The sequence below is a fragment of the Mytilus trossulus genome, chromosome 4 (genome assembly GCF_036588685.1).
Source record: "Mytilus trossulus isolate FHL-02 chromosome 4, PNRI_Mtr1.1.1.hap1, whole genome shotgun sequence".
In the NCBI taxonomy this organism is placed as follows: Eukaryota; Metazoa; Mollusca; class Bivalvia; order Mytilida; family Mytilidae; genus Mytilus; species Mytilus trossulus.
In genome coordinates, this window is record NC_086376.1 from 17133619 (window position 1) to 17155416 (window position 21798).

At 31.4% G+C, this 21798-nt stretch overlaps 1 protein-coding gene and 1 long non-coding RNA gene across 2 annotated transcripts in view; both read right to left on the minus strand.

Moving 5' to 3' along the window:
• Nucleotides 1–1123: 1123 nt before the first annotated feature.
• Nucleotides 1124–21798, minus strand: part of LOC134714791 (asparagine--tRNA ligase, cytoplasmic-like) — a 34439-nt gene continuing 13764 nt past the window's right edge. Inside the window, exons 9-18 of the mRNA XM_063576352.1 lie at nucleotides 10994–11080; nucleotides 10152–10208; nucleotides 8829–8906; nucleotides 7319–7396; nucleotides 6681–6802; nucleotides 6268–6403; nucleotides 4506–4619; nucleotides 3841–3972; nucleotides 2646–2777; nucleotides 1124–1518 (exon numbers count right to left, since the gene is read on the minus strand). Of these exons, the coding sequence (XP_063432422.1) occupies nucleotides 1387–1518; nucleotides 2646–2777; nucleotides 3841–3972; nucleotides 4506–4619; nucleotides 6268–6403; nucleotides 6681–6802; nucleotides 7319–7396; nucleotides 8829–8906; nucleotides 10152–10208; nucleotides 10994–11080 (1068 nt within the window). The 3' untranslated portion in view covers nucleotides 1124–1386. The remainder of the gene's footprint in view (nucleotides 1519–2645; nucleotides 2778–3840; nucleotides 3973–4505; nucleotides 4620–6267; nucleotides 6404–6680; nucleotides 6803–7318; nucleotides 7397–8828; nucleotides 8907–10151; nucleotides 10209–10993; nucleotides 11081–21798) is intronic.
• Nucleotides 18335–19991, minus strand: LOC134714790 (uncharacterized). Its single transcript, XR_010106582.1, has 2 exons — nucleotides 19445–19991; nucleotides 18335–18756 (listed from the first exon to the last, which is right to left on the minus strand). It is a non-coding gene; the product is annotated as an uncharacterized LOC134714790 (long non-coding RNA).

The following is a 21798-nucleotide window of genomic DNA, read 5'->3' on the forward strand; positions in this document are numbered from 1 at the left end:
GGTTTCATCTGACTGTGATGTCATTTTCATGGCTTAGTCTATTATGTTTTTGTGTTTTGATAATTTTTTCAAGTACTGTAAGCAAGGGGACTTTCATATTTGGTGTATGGAATGGTTGTAAGAAGTGTCTGTCTAGCCATGACCTAAATTTATGGTGGTCGGCTTTCTTAAATGTATGGAATAATTGTAAGGGGGCACCAGTTAGACTGGACAGGCTGACCTCATTTTAATGGTTTATTGATCAATGATTTTTATGCCCTACCTACAATAGTAGAGGGGCATTTTGTTTTCTGGTCTGTCTGTCTGTCTGTCCCACTTAAAGTTAAAGTTTTGGTTAAAGTTTTTGGTTGAAGTAGTTTTTGATGAAGCTGAAGTTTAATCAACATAAAACTTAGTACACATGTTCCCTGTGATATGATCTTTCTAATTTAAAGGTCAAATTAAAGTTTTTACACCAATTTCATGGTCCACTGAACATAGAAAATAATGCCAGTGGGCATCTGTGTACTGGGGACACATTCTTGTTTTTCCTAATTTTGTCAGTATATCAGATACTATAAGTAGCAGGTTTAACTTTATTGGGCGTATGGGATGATTGTAAGGTGTTCATGTTGGTTGGGCCTGTTTCATCTGACTGAGGTCATTATCATAGAACATGAATGAATTTCAGTTTATGTGATACTTATAGTTAACCTTCATGTTACAAACTTCTAACATGAATTCAATGATAAGTAAAAAGCTGGAGAGACATTTCAGCATGTGCACTCTTGTTATGACAAAGTTTCATGGAATTCTGTTGTGTAGATTCAAAGGAGTTGCTAAAACAAACTTGCACAAGTACATTAAGGCAAAAAAATTTAAGTCCAAAGGGCATATCTCCTAGAAAAAAATTTGAACCATAATTTCCTGTCGACATGCAAATCTTCATAGTACTACTTATTATCTACAAAGTTTCATGAAATTCTGTTATTGGATTTAAGAGGAGTTATTGTATGATGACAAAAACAGGACTGATGGACAGGCAGAGGGATGGGTCAAAAATAATATACATTTCGTGGGGTATAATGAGAAGAAAGTGGCATACCAGCCCTAAATTCCTTTTTCTATTTGCAGAACACCAATATCTAAATTTATATTTTTATTTGCATGATCTTGACAAATTCTTTGAGACTCAATCTTAATGCCAATTTTATTTCCACTACTGAAAATAATTAAAAGTAAAAACTGACATTGACATTTGTAAGTTTAAGACTATAATTCCTACTTTAAGCACTAAAGATAACGCAGATCAATATTAAAACAGTATGTATGTGGTTTAAAAAATTGCACCATTTTGACCAATAAATAAGTTTATTTTTAAGTCTACTAGTTTAATCAAAGTTCTCTTCAAGGTTTACATCTCTCTGTAAACCTAGGGTATAGTACGACATCTCTAATATGGTCTATTTTGAGCAACCAACAAATAAATCTCTCCAACCCTAATCCATAACCACCATGAGGACAGGTTCCATACTTTCTCTGAAATAAAACAAATTACATTGTAGTACTTTAGTAGCTGTTGTGAAATAAAACCAGACACAATTGTAAACAGGTTTATCCTTAGAAATAAATGCATGCAAGTGAGGAAAAGGTCTGAAAATGTGTGAAAAGTTTGAAGGTATATATGGATCAGTAGTTTAAGGATGTATTTAGGCGAGGTTTTGGAATTCGTGTCATATGTTCCGACTCCTTGGTCTTTTTCCATACAATACAAGGTTAAATATTTTGCTCCATAACACCCATTTACTTTTTCATATAAGACTTAATAGCTCATGGAAGGTAATTTAACAAAATTTCAGAAGATTCTCAATTTTTTTTCTTTTGTTTTGAGACCCAAATAAACCAATGCAAATAAAAGGTAAAAGTCTGAGTCAGCTTTTCCCCGCCATATTTTAAATCTGAAATATCTCGAAAAGTCAATATTTTTAGCTTATTTTTATCCTTAACGAATGCTCTACCAGCTTATAGTATCAATTTTAAATTGTTGATTTATTTATTTTCTTCTAACCTCACCCAAGTACATCCTTAAGAGAAGATTCTTAAAATAGTTTTAAGAGGCCCTTATAAACCATTGATTAATGGTGTCCTTTACTATCTCTCAATTTCCAATTTAAGAGACTTCAATGATTTTTTCAGTTATGCATTTGATAATGTGTTTAATTACACCCTATGTAAGAATCCTGGGTTTTGATTGATTAATAGCCAGTGTATTTTTCACCAATTTACTGTTATCAATTGAAGATCGTTCATTTTTTAAAGACGCTGGGGTATTTGCAAAAAGGATATGCCTTTTTTACCCTCTCTGCCTTGGTATTTGCCAAAAAATACTCTATCAGACTGGACGCTTGTAACGGCACAATCGTCAATGCGTTTTTGAACATTAACATACGGCGCGCCAAATTTAACATTCTCTCGACTGGTATTTTTCGGAAATACCCCTCCTTAACATGATATATATATCTGTTTAAAAACAGGAAAATGAAAAATCCAACCATCGTACTCTTTGCTTCCTTCATTTATTTCTTTGTTGAAAAAAAAACATGTCAAGTTCTGCCTTGCATGCAATAGTCATACAATTTTAAAAACTGTACTATTAAAGTTATTACCTGATCTAGATACCAATAATATGGTTTAGGATCTATTCCTTCTCGTTTGAAACCTTCCTGAAGTTCTTGTTCATGCCAAATCCTCATAGAACCTCCCGTTATCTCTCCTACTCCAGGCATTAATACATCTACCTGTATATAAAAATAATACTAGTTTATTTCCTGCATTTTCTAGAAAATCATTTCATATTACAACAGTACTGAATGAATTCCAAGTTTTACTTCAAATCTTTCTGGTATGTATTTAAATAGATTGAAATGAAGTATTCTGTAAGCTCTGAGGTTTATAGCAAAAAAGTTATGTTACCATGGAAAGACTAACATCTAAATGCTGCAAACTAAGCAAAGAAACAGTAAATGCTGTCAGGTTAGATTCATTTGTTTGACAATGCCAGGGTTGGAACAATCTAGGACAACAATACAGTCCAACAACATTTAGAAAAACCCACAATGCTCTTCATATTTGTACTTTATTGGACTTTCTTAGATGAAAAGAATGTCTGTGTTCTAAATCAAATCATGGTATCTTGTATGATGAGTTTAGATTAGTGTATAAACATTAGTCAAGTTCTACTTAAATCTACTTTTCAACCATTTCTACCACAAACTACCAAATCATATTGATTTTAAATATAAGATCACATGTCACTAATAGCTATTAGATTTAGGAAGATGTGGTGTGAGTGCCAATGAGACAACTCTCCATCCAAATAACAATTTAAAAAGTAAACCATTATAGGTTACATGGAATTCAATAATTAAAAAAGCAGAAGCTCTGAAAACTCTTTCCCTAATCAAATGGTTTCAGGATGATTTTTTTCCATTAAAATGACAAACCATGTCCATCAAACAATTTTCATATATAAAAAAGATCATGGACAACTTGGATGAATAAGTGTCTAATTTTCAGTAGCAATTATTATATGTATATCAGGACTACAACAAGTTAATGAGATTTGCATTGGTAATTATCTTCTCTTTACTAGACAAACATGCTAAGGTGAATTTTTAATTTGCATTTTTTTTCTTAAATGTAGAAGTTTAAAGGTATTAAGCAAATTTGTAAGATAAAATACATATTTATTACTGATATCCAACAATCTGGTGTATTGTTAACATTTGAAGAAAGATATTTAGTGGACTGGAAGGTTCTAAAAAGAGGCTGTTTTATACCGTCTCCCTTTAAATTACTTACAGATTCAGTAACCCTAGGGTCATCTTTACAACGCTGCATATAAAATGATTTAATTTCCGTTGGGAAATGTGTCAGGAAGATAGGTAGATTAATCTTGTCTGTCATCTTTCTCTCTGGTGCTTCTGGAATATCCTGAAAAATATATGTACAGTTTTGTTGTCAGATTGGTTATTGGTATATTTTACAGTCTTATAAAAAGGAGTATGTTTTTTTGGGCACTATAATCTTAACTATAAATGTTGAACAGGGGAAATTTTGTCTAATGTCTTTAATTTTGAAAGATATACATAAATTACACTCACAACACAACTTTCATCTCTTTGGAATAAATAAGATAAAAATTCTCATATTCATATATTTAAGGCAAAAATAAAGCTGATTACATTATTTACTTTTTGGTGGAAAGTTTTCTCATCAGCAATCTCTCTTGCTATTGACTTTTTTGTCATATTTTCTCGTCCTTTGAAGTTGATTAGTGCATTATTCATTTGCATACTGTAAATTCAGGAGACACAATATTTTTCTGGAACAGCCTCAAGTATCGTCAGGTCTCAAAATCATTTAAATCATGCTGATTGTAAGCTGTTATTTTTGTATAATTCTAATCTTTGCTTGAATCTCAATTTTACTATTACTTATCAAAGTTTTAAAAATTCCAATCTTACATCTCCAAATTCATAAAATGTGTCATCATCTTTCTTGATGTTGTTGTTCCTCAAGTATTCTATAGCATCAACATATTTCATTCTCATAAATGGTCTCTTGGGTGGTTGAAAGTCCTGAAAATATTTTTTTTGATACTATAGATTCACATAAAAATATCTATGACCTGCAACAAAGAAAGCTCTAGTATCTAATTCACACTTATTTGTTTTTGTAAATGCATTTGTGTTTCATCATTTGGATTTGTTTAAGGTGGTACATAACACTACAGGGGATAACACTGTAAAAATCAGCTGAATGTTTTAATCACATTCAATTATTAAGGAAATATCAAGCTTTTCAATGATCAAAGTTGGTGTTAGAAAACTGCCATATGTACAATGAAATTATTTCGTAAAAAATTTAAAGTGCGTGGTTCAAGTTTTATGAAATACTTATTATTTTTTTCAAAGGGACACAGTAAATGTTTTGTTAAATTTTATGAAATTAAACAAGCCAAATGAACTTCAATGAAAGTGTTTGGTACCACCTTCAATTCTTGTTCATGATCAGACACCCATGACCATTGAAATTCTTTATTATTCCGTCTAAAAATCATCTGATAATCACTGTTTCTGTCACTTTGCCCTACATTTCATGCTAGGAAAATATAATTTAATTTTAGGTCCATTTATATAAAATTTATTATAACAATTATACTTTATCTTACGGTACAGTACATGTCTTAAACAAAATGGTCTCTTTAACTATCCTTGAGATTCTTTGCATAAGCTTTAAATTTGTTCATTTCACTAATATCTTTGTGTATACAACAATTTCACCACACAATTGTAATGGCAGAACATATATTAAAATTAGTAACCTATTAAAACGTTTAAACCCGCTGCATTTGTTTGTACCTATCCTAAGTCAGGAATCTGGTATTCAGTAGTTGTCATTTGTTGATGTGGATCATAAGTGTTTCTCATATAGATTTAGATAAGACCATTGGTTTTCCCGTTTGAATGGTTTTACTCAAGTTGTTTTGGGGGCCCTTTATAGCTTGCTGTTCAATGTAAGTCAAGGCTCTCTGTTGAAGACCATACTTTGTGCTATAATGATTTACTTTTATAAATTGTGACTTGGATGGAGAGGTGTCTCATTGGCACTCATACCACACCTTCTTATATTTATACATCATCATCAATTATATAATGTGACTTACAGGGTTAAGTTCTCTCACTATTTTATATAATGTGACTTACAGGGTTAAGTTCTCTCACTATTTTATATAATGTGACTTACAGGGTTAAGTTCTCTCACTATTTTATATAATGTGACTTACAGGGTTAAGTTCTCTCACTATTTTATATAATGTGACTTACAGGGTTAAGTTCTCTCACTATTTTATATAATGTGACTTACAGGGTTAAGTTCTCTCACTATTTTATATAATGTGACTTACAGGGTTAAGTTCTCTCACTATTTTATATAATGTGACTTACAGGGTTAAGTTCTCTCACTATTTTATATAATGTGACTTACAGGGTTAAGTTCTCTCACTATTTTATATAATGTGACTTACAGGGTTAAGTTCTCTCACTATTTTATATAAGGTGACTTACAGGGTTAAGTTCTCTCACTATTTTATATAATGTGACTTACAGGGTTAAGTTCTCTCACTATTTTATATAATGTGACTTACAGGGTTAAGTTCTCTCACTATTTTATATAATGTGACTTACAGGGTTAAGTTCTCTCACTATTTTATATAATGTGACTTACAGGGTTAAGTTCTTTCACTATTTTTCCATAGGGTGATGCCATCACTCTGTCAACCACACCACAGATCAAGTCTTCTACATGTTGTAATAAATCCTCAAAATCTATGAAAGGTAATTCACCTTCTATATGAGTGTACCTATAAAAAATAACATTTCACATGAAAAACTGAATTCTTAAGGGTTTTTTAAAATAAAAGTCATACCCATGTAGTCTGATATTTGCCATCAAATCTTTTATGAACATAATTATGCACTTTGAAAATTGCATATTAATCTAGCCAATCTAGACTTATACCATATTAGTATCCCAACCTAAAATTATCAAACCTGAGAAAGGTATGTTTCAATTTTCATATGATATGACATGGGCCTTTCCTATATCAGCTAACAAAGTATTTCATTTTGATAACTTACTCTGATAAATGTCTTCTGGTTCTAGAATGTTCAGCTCTAAATGATGACATAATACAGAAACAATCACCCAAGGCTGGTATAGCTGTTTCTAAATATAACTGTGAGGACTGTGTCAGATAGGCCTAAAAGTAAAAACAATTGTCTACAGCCATTCTTTATTGATAATATATAATACCTTTTCAGATAAAAATGTTCCACAAATGGTCAAAAGTCATTAGAACTACAATTTGAACTCCTCAGTTATACAGGTATTAATTAGGTAACATCTTTAGGAGCTACATATAGGCACTAACAGACACTTCCTACAAACTTGATTAATTCATCCATGCTATCATGTTCATCCATACTTTCTAAAATGGTTTTCTTTTACAAATTGGATGGAGAGTTGTCTCATTGACACTCATACCACATCTTCTTAGATTTATCATACAGTTCTCAAATTATCATGTTATATCTATGTATGCTCTCAGTCATAAAACTTTAATCAGTACCTGGCTGCAGAACAAAATGTGTGCCTCGAAAAATAAAATCTTGTTGATATTCGAGTCTGTAGTACGATAATTATAATCAATATTTTTATGACCGCATGACCAGAAATCAGTGATGTAAACAAAAATGATCTTCATTATCTAATTTACCTCTTCTCCAAAATAATCTAGTTTGAACAATGTGGATCCTCCTTCTACTTGTGTCTGTACAAGGGATGGAGGTGTTACCTAAAAATGTATAAAGAACTTCATATATATCTAACAACACATACCCTCTGTTAAGTGACTACTACCACATATATTGCATAAATGATATAAATAAATTTGATATTCAGATTTCATAGCATTTTATTTTTATTTTGGACTATTCTGTTATACTTGTAGATATCTAGCTGATTTTTTTTATAAGAGAATAATTCAAATTCAAATTCAAAGTTTTATTGCCATATAAACTTCACAGTTTGTGACATATAACAACAACAAAAACAAATAAAGACATTAATTAAGTAACTCAAAATATATACACAAATTCAGGTAAATATTAAAGGGTCCCCTGTCCTCAGTTCCATTGACTTTTTTATAAAGGATCCTAGTTTATTCACTTGTGTTGGTGTTGATGGGTTAAGTATATATATAACTTTGTCATTGTCAGTGAGATTAGCAAATGAATTACTTTTTCTGTTAATGTAATTAAAATATATTAATCTAATATTTGAATTATGAGAACAATTTATTAAGAAATGTTTCTCATCATCTAGTACTTTGCATTTTTTGCAAAGTCTCTCTTCACGAGGAATTTTAAAATGCCTTCTTTTTTCAATTAATAATGAATGGTCACTGATTCTAAGTTTTGTAATTGATTTTCTAAATTCAAAGTTTGGGTTAGAGAGGTAAGGTTTGATCAAAAGATTTGGCTCAAGTCCTTTATAAAAATTCAATTTACTTTTATCTTCAATAGATTTTAACTTATCTATTAACAGGTTGTTGTAGTATGAGTTTATTTGGGGTTTAATATAGCTTTTAATATTTTTTAATTGTTTTAAGTTATCACAGGTTTTTAGTCTATCTATATCAATGGTGAGTTAAAAATCTAGTTTGAGTTTTGTTTTACTCTGGTAGATGATCTAGTTTGGACAGCATCAGGCCATAAAAAAGAATATGATTGTTTGCCCTAACCCCACTTGACACTTCAATTTCTCTTTGCCAAAAAAAAAGAAAATACCTACCTACCCACCGTCTCTAACTTTGGGTAGGGTTTGGGCAAACCAAAATATTTTGAAGTTTGGCCTCAATGCTTTAATATTGGCATATAATTTTTTTTATATATAAACGTTGTACTTTTTTGGACTAATTTCTAATGATTGCCAGAAAAATTGTACATTAAAAACTTTGGAAGGCAAGAGCAACTGTGTCAGGATTATCCTGAAAAAATCCAATTTAGAAATATGTGATCCTTGATAAACAGTTTTTTTTTTTTTTTTTAGTATTTGGTACCATACACCTATATAGTGTTTGCTAAGGTACTGTTAATTAGATCTGAGCTTTCAACTCCATCAACAAACTCTTTATCGACATAAAATGTTGCCCATGTAAATAAAGTAGTAAATGAAATGTTGTCAGGGTAAATAAAATATTGTCAGTGTAGTGGGTCATCACTTACCTCAACAAATCCTTTCTCAAAATAAAATTCTCTAAAACAATGCATTATCACAGATCTCATTCTTAGCACTCTTGATGTCTGTAAAGATAATAAAATTGTCTATGTTAGGAGTATTTTAATTAACATCAGCTATATCATTTTAATAACCATGATCTACTTCCCTGATAAGACAAACTGTGGTTATATCTATATATAGCTGGGCATAAAATGCATTGATTACCAAAATAAACTGTTATCACAGAGATATGGCTCGCCTTTTTGTAATTTTGATTATGTAAATGATGAAATCAAAATAGCAATACTTAAACATCTTACACAATTTATGCAAATATTCAAAGTCAATGAACCATGACTGAGTTACATGGCTAAACAATCTCCATGTAAATGAGATGTGCCAATTATTATACAACTGCATACCAAGTACCATGGACTTATAAGTCATTCCCAAACCTAAATACAAACATTAACTTATAAACTTTGTAATGGTTTTGAAGTCAATGAACCATGAAGAGAGGGGGTAGGGCTATACAATCTCCATGGAAACAATATTTGCAAAAGCAAATAAATTTGCATACCAAATATCATTGACTTACCATTAGAAGTTCATCTTAAACTGATCTAATCACAAACTAATACATGAAAACTAAGATAAGTTTATAAGTCATTAGACTGTGACTGAGGAGCGAGGCCAAATATTTTCCATGAAGATGAGATGTGCAAATGCCAATGCTTATACAACTGAATACAACTGAATACTAATTAGCATTGGCCTACCAATAATGCTTCCACTTCAACTGACATAATCACAATCTAATACATGATAACTTAGAAAAAGTCAATAGATCTCATAAACATGTTGAACCTGCCACAATTTTGCGCCAGTCCAAGCCTCCGGGTGCGGGAGTTTCTTTATGTAGTTTATTTTATAACCATGACTAAACGGGTGGATCCAAATTACCTCCATGGAAATGAGATGTGCCAATGCTTATATAACTGCATACCAAATTTGATTGACCTACCACTTGTGGTTCACCATCAATTAGACCTAATCACAAACTAATACATTGATGACGCCATCGCAGCCGCCAGAAACAACATACCCAATCTATCAAGGCGAGACAAAAAAATTAAAACTATTTGTTTTTTTCACTTTAAAACAAATTTTATGGCAGAAAGAACTCTTGTTAGAAGGGTTTTTGTTTGCTTTTTTATGTTATATATCATTATACACTTTCATTTCAATTTTATGACAACTTAATATCTTTAAATGAACACTTGCTTGAATCATAAATTGATATGGCACAGAGAAAATGAAATACTTACATTTTCTCCTCTTATCATCATATGCCTGTTGTCTAACTGTACATCTACATGGGCTTCCTATAATTATAAGTCAACTTTGAATCATTTTACTGAAATCATTTTTTTCCCCATGCAAACTATTTACGTCCAGCAGCACAACTATGTAAAATTTTGTATTATAGACCACTTTCGAGTTCATCCGTCACCGGCAAAAACTTGTCAATTATATGCGCCTTTATGACGTCATTTACGAGATTGAGGGGATCGCCTGTATCCCTGCACTATTAAAGTTCATCAAGCGTCTGAGTGATCGTCATTGTGCAGGAAAAACTAGAAATAGATGTTGTTCTGTAGGTACTTAATGACAATTTCCTAATGACAGCAGTGCTGATTGTCAATTTTGAGAATTCAATTTGCCAAATAATTCCTACAGTATAGAATTATAGTTTTCCAACCACTCGCTCAACATTGGAACGGAAGTGACGACGCCCCTAAATGCACAAATGACGTTCACTAAAACCAGACTTTTTGACGGAAATGCATCGAACTCGAAAGTTGTCTATTCCTTGAGTCTCATTAAAACTTTTAGGTCTTTTTATTCCTCAATGCTCTTCAACTTTGTACTTCATTTGGCCTTTTTAATTATTTTTGATTTCAAGCGTCACTGGTCAGTCTTTTTTTAGATGAAACACACGTCTGGCGCACATAAAAAATTTCAATTCTGGTATCTATGATGAGTTTATTCACTTACTGCAAAAAATAATTTTAATCTACGATTTTCTGCCTAGCTCTTGCTGATACACTCCTTCTAAGAAAGTCATACTACTGATAATTGATGTTAATCAGAAAAGAGAAAGATCTACCTCATTGAGTATGTTATCAGCTCCACCTGGTGGAGAAGGTCCAACTAATTCCCAATAGTCTGCTGTCAGTTCATGTCCATCTGGAGCCTAAAATAAGTAGTGGATTAATTTAGAAGGAACATAAAAATATTTCGGACAAATGGAAGTAACTTTTCAGCTTAATCCCTTATTAAACTGCTTCGCTTAGCACAGGTGAATACCCCCGCAGAGGTCCAACCCTGAACAGTGGGGGCAAAAACTGGACCCAATATTCAAGTTTGATACAGGTCTGAATTGGATTGTAATTAAATATTTGACATATTATAGGTTTCTGAATAATTGTAGTCAAAGAACTTGAAATTAGTTACATGAATTGAATTTATATTTAAGTAAAGATTTCTAGCCGTTGTGTTATACACTGTGCTGTTGCACAATACTTAGTAAATTTGTTGTCAGACTATAAACAAATAAAGTGCAATTAATTCTCAATGACATATTAGAAATTATGAAAATCAAAAGGGAGCTTACATCAATAGATATAAAACAATTCACCAAAGTTTCATGAAAATTGCTGACAGCATTTTGGAGTTATTGCATGAAAACTGGAAAATCCCCCCTTTTTAATAAACATGATGAATAAAGACTCATTATTCAGAAACATAAAATCTGAAATTTATTGAAAACAAAAGGGAGCTCACATCAATAGATATAAACAATTCACCAAAGTTTTATGCACATTTGACATTGGTTAAAGCGTTTTTGAGTAAATGTCTGACATGTTGACTACAGACGGCGGAAGGACAGAGGTGTACCATAATACGTCTCGTATTTAAAAAGCTTAATGCAGTCAGAGCTCTGACATAAACAAGTCAGAATAAAATGACTTCCATAGGTCAGATATAATTTGATGTAAGTGTTGTCTCCCTTCTTGCACTCAACAGAATATGACTTGTACAGGTCAGTTTATGTCAGACTTTAATTTATCATAAAATGACTTCCACAGGTCAGCTTTTGCACAAAATATTGTGACTTAATATCGTCATATTCTAATTAGATTTATGTCCCTTTTTGATGCATTTTGACTTAGAGAGGTCATTTTTTGTTCTGACTTGAAGCAGTCATTACTACAACTTTGTTATCAATCTCCATAAAAATATAGTGATTACTTGTTTCCAATCAAAGAGTTTAAAAAGTGGGGCTCATTAAACCTTCTTCTTTCCAGAATCTTAACATAAAATATTTATCTCATTAAATTTAATCATTTCAAAATACAAACAAAAACCAGGGGAGAAAAAATGGATCATACAATTTTCTGTCAATATCAAAAGATTTACAAAATACAATATTGGATACATTTACTAGTACCATGACAATACCTTCAATCTTCCAAGGAAAAAATAAAGGATCTATTCTCATCCACCTTTAGCTAAATTTATCAAGAGCAAAACATTTATTATTCTAATATTTCATTGAGGTAAATACTGCTGTGCTAACTGACTCAAACAAGTCACACTATGTTCTGACTTAAAAAAGTCAGTCAAAACTAAACTTATTTCAACCAAGTCTAGTTCTGTCATATTGATTTAAAAATGTATTGGAAAGCCAGATATAGCACAGAGGAAATAAGGTCCCCTCAAGTCACAATGAGGACAATAAAAAAAATATTTGGTGTATTCAATATTTAAATGCATTTTCTTTTAAACAAGTCAAATCATGTTTTAACTTTTAACAGTCAGTCCAAAACTAATTGTATTGCAATTTTTAGAGTGGGGCACTGACATATGATATTAAATGAAAGTATGGGAACGTCAGAATATAGGAAATGTATCTTAAGATCCCCTAAAATAAATAACCATTTGACTAAATTGTTTCTAAACATTTATCAAATAATAAATTCGCAGATTCAGAAGCAGGGCTTAAAGGAACTCATTAATATTGTACATCTATCATTGATTTGAAAATTTGTTCTGCAATCTGACTTTAACAGGTCAAATCATGTTCAGGCAAATTGACTTTAACAGGTCAAATGGGCATGTTCAGACAAATTGACTTAAACAGGTCAAATCATGTTCTTACTTAAAAAAATCAGTCAAAAGCTAAGTTTATGGAAATTTTGAATTTTTTAAGTCAGGCATTGCCATACATGTATGATATTAATGTTATGTATGGAAGAGTCAGATAAAAGACACGTAAACTACATGCAAGATCCTCTAAGATAAATGACCATTTGATTTAATTGTTTCTTAAAAAACTTATTAATAAATAAACTCAACAGTGGCAGATTCAGAAGGGGGCTAAGACTAAGAGGAAGATCACTTAGCTTTGATTTGAAATTTTGTTCTTCAAACTGACTTGAACAGGTCAAATCATGTTCTGACTTAAAAGAGTCCGTCAAAACTAAATGGTTTGCAAAGTTCTGTAATAGTCGGGCATTATCATGATTGTGATGTAATAGTTAGAATGTATGGATACAAGTAGGAAAAAAAATCACAAATATTAAGTCACAATTGTAAGAACTATATAAAAGATAATTTGGTATATTTTTGATATCTTAATTTTTCATTGAGGTAAATCCTGTAAGTGCAAACTGACTTGAACAAGTCACATTATGTTCTGACTTCAAGGAGTCAGTAAAATACTATACTTTAATTAAGTATTGCAACTTTAAGTCTGGGATTGTCATATGCATTTAAGAATGTATATAAGAAACTCAGATAAAAGACACCCAATAATAAAGTCACAAAAATGTGGACTATAAAAAAGTGTATGGTATACTAGTATTTAAAATTCAAATATATTTTGTTAACAAATTTCTTCAAATTATCTTAAAAAATTTATTATATTTCTGTATTTTCATGACTATTTTCTGTTAAATTAATATTTGGAACTTTTGGTTTTAAAAAAAAACATTATTTTAAAAACCATTTGACTGAATTGTTTCTTAAAAAAATTCAATCTTATTAAAATAAGTTTTCATCACTCGCTCCTCGATTTTTTATATGTCGCCGTGTGCGACATATAAAAAATCAAGGAGCAAGTAATTAGAACTTATTTTAATAAGATTGAAAAAAATAATGAATTAATTAACTCTACAGTAGCAGATTCAGATATGGAGGGGGCTTAAAGAAAGAAGACCTAGTTTTGATTGGACATTTTTTCCCTGTCAACTGACTTTAACAGGTCAAATCGTGTTATGACTTCAAAGAGTCAGTCCCAACTAAACTTATTTCAACTTTATAGTCTAGTTTTTTCATATTGATTTAAAAATGTACGGAAAAGCCAGATAAAAGACAGAGGAAATAAGGTCCCCATACGGCTCAATAATGAGGACTATAAAAAAGTTTATTTTGCATATTCAATATTTAAATGTATAATTTGCAAATTATGTTCTGACTTCAAAGAGTCAGTCAAAAACTTCACTTTAGCTTATTAGTACAACTTTTTAGTCTGGCATTGTCATATGCATTTAAGAATGTATTGGAAAATCAGATAAAAGACACCCAATAATAAAGTCACAATAACAAGGACTATAAAAAAATGTCTCTGGTATATTTTATATTCAAATATATTTTGTTTACAAATTTCATCAAATCATCTTGAAATTATTATTATATTTCTGTATTTTCATGACCTTTCTTTTCTGGTAAGTTAACACATGGAACTTTTGGTTGTAAAATAAATTATTTTTAACCATTTGACTGAATCGTTTCTAATAAACCTATCAATTAATTAACCCAACAGTAGCAGATTCAGATAAGGGGAAAAAGGGGGGGGGGGCATAGTTTTCATTGGATTTAATTTATCTCTGTAAACTGACTTTTACAGGTCAAATTCATGTTCTGACTTCAAAGAGTCAGTCAAAACTAAACTTATTTCAACTTAATTAAGTCTAGGATTTTCATATTGATTTTAAAATGTATGGGAAACCAGATAAAAGACTGACGAAATAAGGTCCCCTAAAGTCACAATAACAAGGACTATAAAAAAATGTATTTGGTATATTTTATATTTAAATGTATTTTGTTAACAAATTATATCAAATTAATATCTTAAAAAATTATTCTATTTCTGCATTTTCATGAATTTTTTAAATATAGAACTTATAGTTGTAAAAAAAATATTCTAAAAACCATTTGACTGAATTGTTTCTTAAATTTTTTTATCAATTAATTAAAATCAACAGTAGCAGATTCAGATAAAGAAAAAGGGGGATGCTAAGATGAAGAAACCTAGTTTAATTGGATTTTCCCCCCTGTAAACTGACTTTATCAGGTCAAATCATGTTCTGACTTCAAAGAGTCTGTCAAAACTAAACTAATTTCAACTTTTAAGGCCAGGATTTTCATATTGATTTAAAAATGATGGAACATTTTTATTTGATATATTCAATATTCAAATGCATTTTGATTTCTAAAGAGTTTCATTAAATTATTTAAAAAAAAAATATTGTATTATTTCTGTATTTTCATGACTTTTTTCTGTTAAATTAAGATTTGGAACTTTTGGTTTTAAAAAAACATTATTTTAAAAACCATTTGACTGAATTGATTCTTAAAAAAAAATATGAATTAATTAACTCAACAGTAGCAGATTCAGATATGGAGGGGGCTTAAAGGAAGAAGACCTAGTTTTGATTGGACATTTTTTTCCTTTCAACTGACTTTAACAGGTCAAATTATGTTCTGACTTTAAAGAGTCAGTCAAAAACTTCACTTTAGCTAATTAGTACAACGTTTTAGTCTGGCATTGTCATATGCATTTAAGAATGTATTGGAAAATCAGAATATATTAATTTTAAATGATTTGACTGAATTGTTTCTAATAAACCTATCAATTAATTAACCCAACAGTAGCAGATTCAGATAATGGGAAAAGGGGGGGGGGGGGGGGGGGGCTTAGAAGAAGAAGACATAGTTTTCATTGGATTTAATTTATCTCTGTAAACTGACTTTAACAGGTCAAATTCATGATCTGACTTCAAAGAGTCAGTCAAAACTAAACTTATTTCAACTTAATCATGTTAATTAAGTCTAGGATTTTCATATTGATTTTAAAATGTATGGGAAACCAGATAAAAGACTGACGAAATAAGGTCCCCTAAAGTCACAATAACAAGGACTATAAAAAAATGTATTTGGTATATTTTATATTCAAATGTATTTTGTTAACAAATTTCATCAAATTAATATCTTAAAAATTTATTTTATTTTTGTATTTTCATGACTTTTTTTCTGTTATAAATGTTAACATATAAAACTTTTGATTGTAAAAACATTATTCCAATCAAAGCGCGAAAGCGCTGTAAAGGCAGTCAATTACAGGTTGTGTGTATTTCGAGTCCAGTTATATCATTATCTTCCATAGAACAGAGGTGGTTTGTAGAATTTAAGATTTAGAGTTCTTTTGTACCTTAGTTCACCTATACATGTATCTATAGTCTACTGTTTACAGTATATTTTCTGTGCCTCGCCATGAAATGCATGTTTAGCCATGGCCTTGTCAGTTTGCTTTAAATTTATGAGTTTGACTGTCCCTTTGGTGTCTTTCGTCCCTCTTCTTTAGACATATAAGAACTTTTCCTTTTCAATATAAATAGACTATTTTTAATTATTGATTGTATACGCATATTCTATGACTCCCATAAAAAAATAGTTCACAAAGATTGACTAGTCTCTGTACTGTGTGTATAGCAAGAACATCAAGTAACATAATGGTAAATGTACATAGTAACATGTCAACTTTTTTTATGACCATACCTGCCAACTGTCAGTATTTGCAGAGTATTTCCCCCATCGAGCTCGAGGCTCCCAAATGGAAATTTTGTAAGAGCAATTTTGTCCACTATTTAAAGAAAACAATTAATTCAACAATGGCTATAAGCTTGTTAATGCAAGAAGAAGCCAAAAACCACATTAGAATATATTTGAAGGGAATCCATGACAATCGGCCCATTAGCAAATAGCCCCACTTTTTCACTAACTCGCCCCACTTTAAAAAAAAAAAACTGCCCCAACCTGGATTACCAAATCGCCCCACTTGTGAACGGTGTTAAATCCCGTTAATATTACTCCTGCCAACTCGCCCCACCTAATAGAAAACGATAATATCTAGATAAATATATTATTAACCAGGAAGAATTTAGTAATGCCAACTCGCCCCACGTATGGAAAAAGATGTACAAGTTCAATTCCTTATATTGCATTATGATACAATTAACAGGTTTCTTTTCAATTGTTATGCAAATAACTAAGCTTCAAAACTTACATTTATTCTTCAGTATACATGTATATCAATAATAGTAATTAAATTAATTTTCCGTTTGTTTGTATTCTGTGTAGATTAGTTTTCATTAAAGTGGTGCGAGTTTTTATTTTTAATTATATATACATATATATTAATCTAAAAATTACCGTTTTTTTATAAGTAGGGCGAGTTGGCAGGAGTAATATTAAACAGGGTTCTCGCTAAGGCGAGTCCATGAGTCCTGGACTCAACAAAATCTGTCTGGACTCACCATTATCAAAACTGGTGAGTCCACATATACATCAATATTGAAATATTTTGTATAAACTGAACACAGTTACCATGACTCACCGTGGCCAAAAATGACGAGTCCCTGGACTCGCCTTCAAAAATCCTTAGTGAGAACCCTGATTTAAAATGATTTAACCAATTTCACATGTGGGGCGAGTTGGCAGGAGTAATATTAAACATGATTTAACCAATTTCACATGTGGGGTGATTTGATAAATCAGTTTGTGGTGTTTTTTTAAAAAGTGGGCCGATTAGCCAGTGGGGCGACTTGTCCTGCTTCCATTTGAAGGCCCCCTTGAAGGTTTTGTATGACTACATGTATATGAACCATCTTTCACGTAAAACCCCCATGTGCATTTTGAAAAGTTGGCAGATATGTTTCTTACTCAAGGCAAAATCTACCGGTATGAATGAAAAAGAAGTTTTCAATTAAGGCTCTGTGGCCATAACAGCTGTCTCATTAGCATTTTAACCACTTCCCATATTTGCAATTAAAACAATAGAAGAAAATTATTCAACGCAAAAACAAAACTTACTTGTAAATATGAAATTCTCTTTACGGTATGAGTTTTTCTCATTGTTTGAGATTGTACAGTAGTACCTGTAACTGCTTATACCTATTTCTTATTCACTTTTGCTTGATAAACTCACTAAATATCATATACATGTACATTGTACCACATCTCCTTATTTTTATATGCATTCCAATAACATGAACAATTGTAATTCAATTCTATATACCAAAGCAAAATGAACTGCACCACTTTCATTCACTAGTATGCATCTTTTGGCAAAATACAAGACTTTGTTCTTAGATGACACAATTAATATAATATATATTTATTGATAAAAAAATAAAATTTAGTATACAACTCTTTAACGGTATAAAAAAAAGCACAGCTGTGTCATAAATTGTGAAATTTGTGCTGAAAACATAGACATTGATGGTATTTGAGTAATTCCATATGTGAAGCTCAACATTAGCTCGTCAGTTGGTGGTGGACAGTTATAGTTCCTTTTTGCAGGCTAGGATGAATGCCTTTTCAGGAAAACCAATTTCACAAATCAAAACTTTCCTCTAGCATGTCTAGATTTCTCCTACAATATTCATCCAGTTTAGTTCTTTTGTTTTAATTGGACACCGTCCTGATTTTTAATTTTGCAAACCATTCAGTCTCTTGCTTGCAAATAGTGCATGAAAATAGGATGGGTATGGCAGTAGACAAGTCTCTTTAAAGTGGGTTTGTGCCCTGAAAAAAAGTTTTATAACTTAAGTTTAATTGAAACTTGTGCAACACATATACCTAAATAACTATATAACATAGAAGAGAGCATCATTCGTGTCAATGTTTTGTTCCTGTTTACATTGTCATTGATATTTTTTCAGAAAGCCTGAGGCATAGCTCATGAATTCCTGTCATTAGACATTACATCCTAAATTAACATAATTACTGCTAGAATGATTATCAGTATGATATACGTACACTATCATTGTACAGCCCAAGTCTTCAGTATATATAATTGTTGCATTCATTCACTCCTGTGTTCAGTCGTTCAAAAATTTCTTCATCAACAAATGAACTTTAATAACAACAAGAAAACACTAGAAAAGATACGTATACATACAACCCGTGTTTAAGTGTATTTGAAAGAGAAATAAATCTGGTTAAACGATGTAAAAAGGAGAAATATATATTTGGTTAAACGATGTATAAAGGAGGAAAAATTGTAGATATTGCATTACGATGCGTTCTACCTAATAGCACGTGGATATGTTTACATATTTAGACTTGACCCAGTATGACCCGTACCTTGTAGGTCACCGCCGTCGTTTAAACACTTGACTACAGTCTTGTATAAGCTAGACAATAAAAAGCTTAAGCCTGTACTATTTGTGTGAAGTAAATGTGTTTGTCCTGTACATCTAAATTGTTTTACCTGATAGCAAGAACGTATATCTATCTGTTTCCTTCTCAATTCACTTTGTCAATTTCTTCGAGCTTCTTCAAAACATACGTATTACTGCGCCGGAAGTGAAAAAAATATGAGAAATCCTCGTAAAATAATGCTATTTTCAATTTTGTGGAATCCATTTTGTTATATTAATTATACAAAGATGAAAAAAAGTTACGATTAATTATGAATTTGCATATCATTATACGGAACGTTTATGGACTATTTTTTAAGTCGGTCATTTTGGCGGTAAATCATGTACACATACACACGTAGATTGGCTGGTACCCGATTGTAATGTTACACATCAAATATATCAAATAGCTAATACCCGGAACGTAGTACCGGGAACCAGGATAATACGTAGATAACATACATAACTAATACCGAAATTGAAAACGCTTTACGGTTTCTCGTTCATAAACCGAATTCCGCTTTGAATTATAGAAGATGCAATATTAATCATGTTCAGTCGACTTTTCATTGTTATATCAACGTCTGAACTAATTAAAGAATCTTTAGATGTCAGATAACACTTAATATTGACCCGACCTCTTTCCACACGGAATATACAAATAATCAGGTTGACTGCTTATAATGCAAAATACACACTTATAACAAGTTCTATAAAACGAACAATACACACTGATCGTTTCTTTAGTCCCCAATGTAAATGAAAGAAACAAAAACCATATCATACCATAAAAAGAAGAGGAGAAATTCGAACATTTCCGGATCTATTTCTGGCCAAAAGACCCCCAGCATGGATTGCGTATGAAAAGATGAACCTCATGACTTAAAAGTCAGGCCTTAAAGCACTGCCTTTAAAAACCATTTGACTGAATTGATTCTTAAAAAAAAATATCAATTAATTAACTCAACAGTAGAAGATTCAGATAAGGAGAAAAAAGGGGGGGCTAAGATGAAGAAACCTAGTTTGATCGGATTTTTTTCTTCTTCTGTAAACTGACTTAAATAGGTCAAATTATGTTCTGTTTTAAAAAAATGTTGAGGAGAAAATACTTAGAAAATCAGACTAAGTTTGGTGACTTTGTTGTCCTTCAAGAAGCGGTACATATAATACATAATATTTTCACTGTTTTTTAAATACATGTAAAAGTTGAAAGATAACTATCTATTGGGTGTTTTTAAATAGATTTTTTTGCAACATTTATAACTTTGTAATTATGTTCAATTGTACACTTGTTATTTTTAATATATATTTTTTGGGAACAAAATCTTGTCAGGATTTCTTATGGTACTAGCATGACAAGAGCATTCATATTCTAAAATACTCTTAACATTAAAAACAAGTCAGTATCTTCAGATCATTCTGAGTCTTATTGAATTAAAGTCAGAATAGTTATCAAAAGTACCAGGATTGTCATTTAGTATGCCAGACACGCGTTTCATTCAGACTTTTATAAGTCAGAACATACTGACTTCCAATTTTCTTCTCACTTCTGTAGAAACAAAGACTATCTATATTTTAAATAAAAGGTTAATGCTTTATGTGGCTATGCATCTGGGGTAAGAATTATAGATGCGTACGGTAACTTCATAGGAAAACATATATGCCATGTAATTAATAAGAAGTGATTCATGTGAGAGGAAAATAATACTGAATAGACAATTCTGTTGTTTGCTGAAACACTGATCAATATAATATGTAAAGGTGGTCTCTCAGCAAATAAAAATAATTGTAACAGGATGCTGTTAGGAGGTCTCTCAAACAAAGATCCTATAATTTGTCATTCCCATGGTCGCCTGACATTGAGCAAGTTCAAGTAAAAATTGGTTTGGTCTAGTAAAGTGATATGCATACATGTAGGTAACTTCTAGGGATTGACCCTGTATGTCATTCAAATCTTCTTGAAATGACGAACAGGAATATTATATGGTTAAGTGGTGGTGATCCAGACCATTTCAGAAAGGTGGATGGGGATGACCCCCATGGACTTTCCCTTTATTTTATTTGATTCGTTGTATTGTCCCATATAATAATATATAGGCTTAAGGGGTGGGGATCTCAACCGCTTACAAATTTACAAACATAAGGGAGTGGGGTGACCCCAAGGGACTTTATCTTTATTTCATTTGATTTGTCTTGTTGTCACTTACACTTATATATATGGTACAGTTGTGGGGGTCTTGACCATTTACATGTTTTCACACAGGAGGGGTGGTGTGACCCAAAGGGACTTCCCCTATATTTCATTGGGTTTGTTTTATTTTCCCATACAAGAATATATATGGTTTATGGGTGGGGATCTCGACCGTTTACAAAATATGAGAACATTCACAAATGGCAAGCGGGGGGGGGGGGGGGGGGGGGGGGG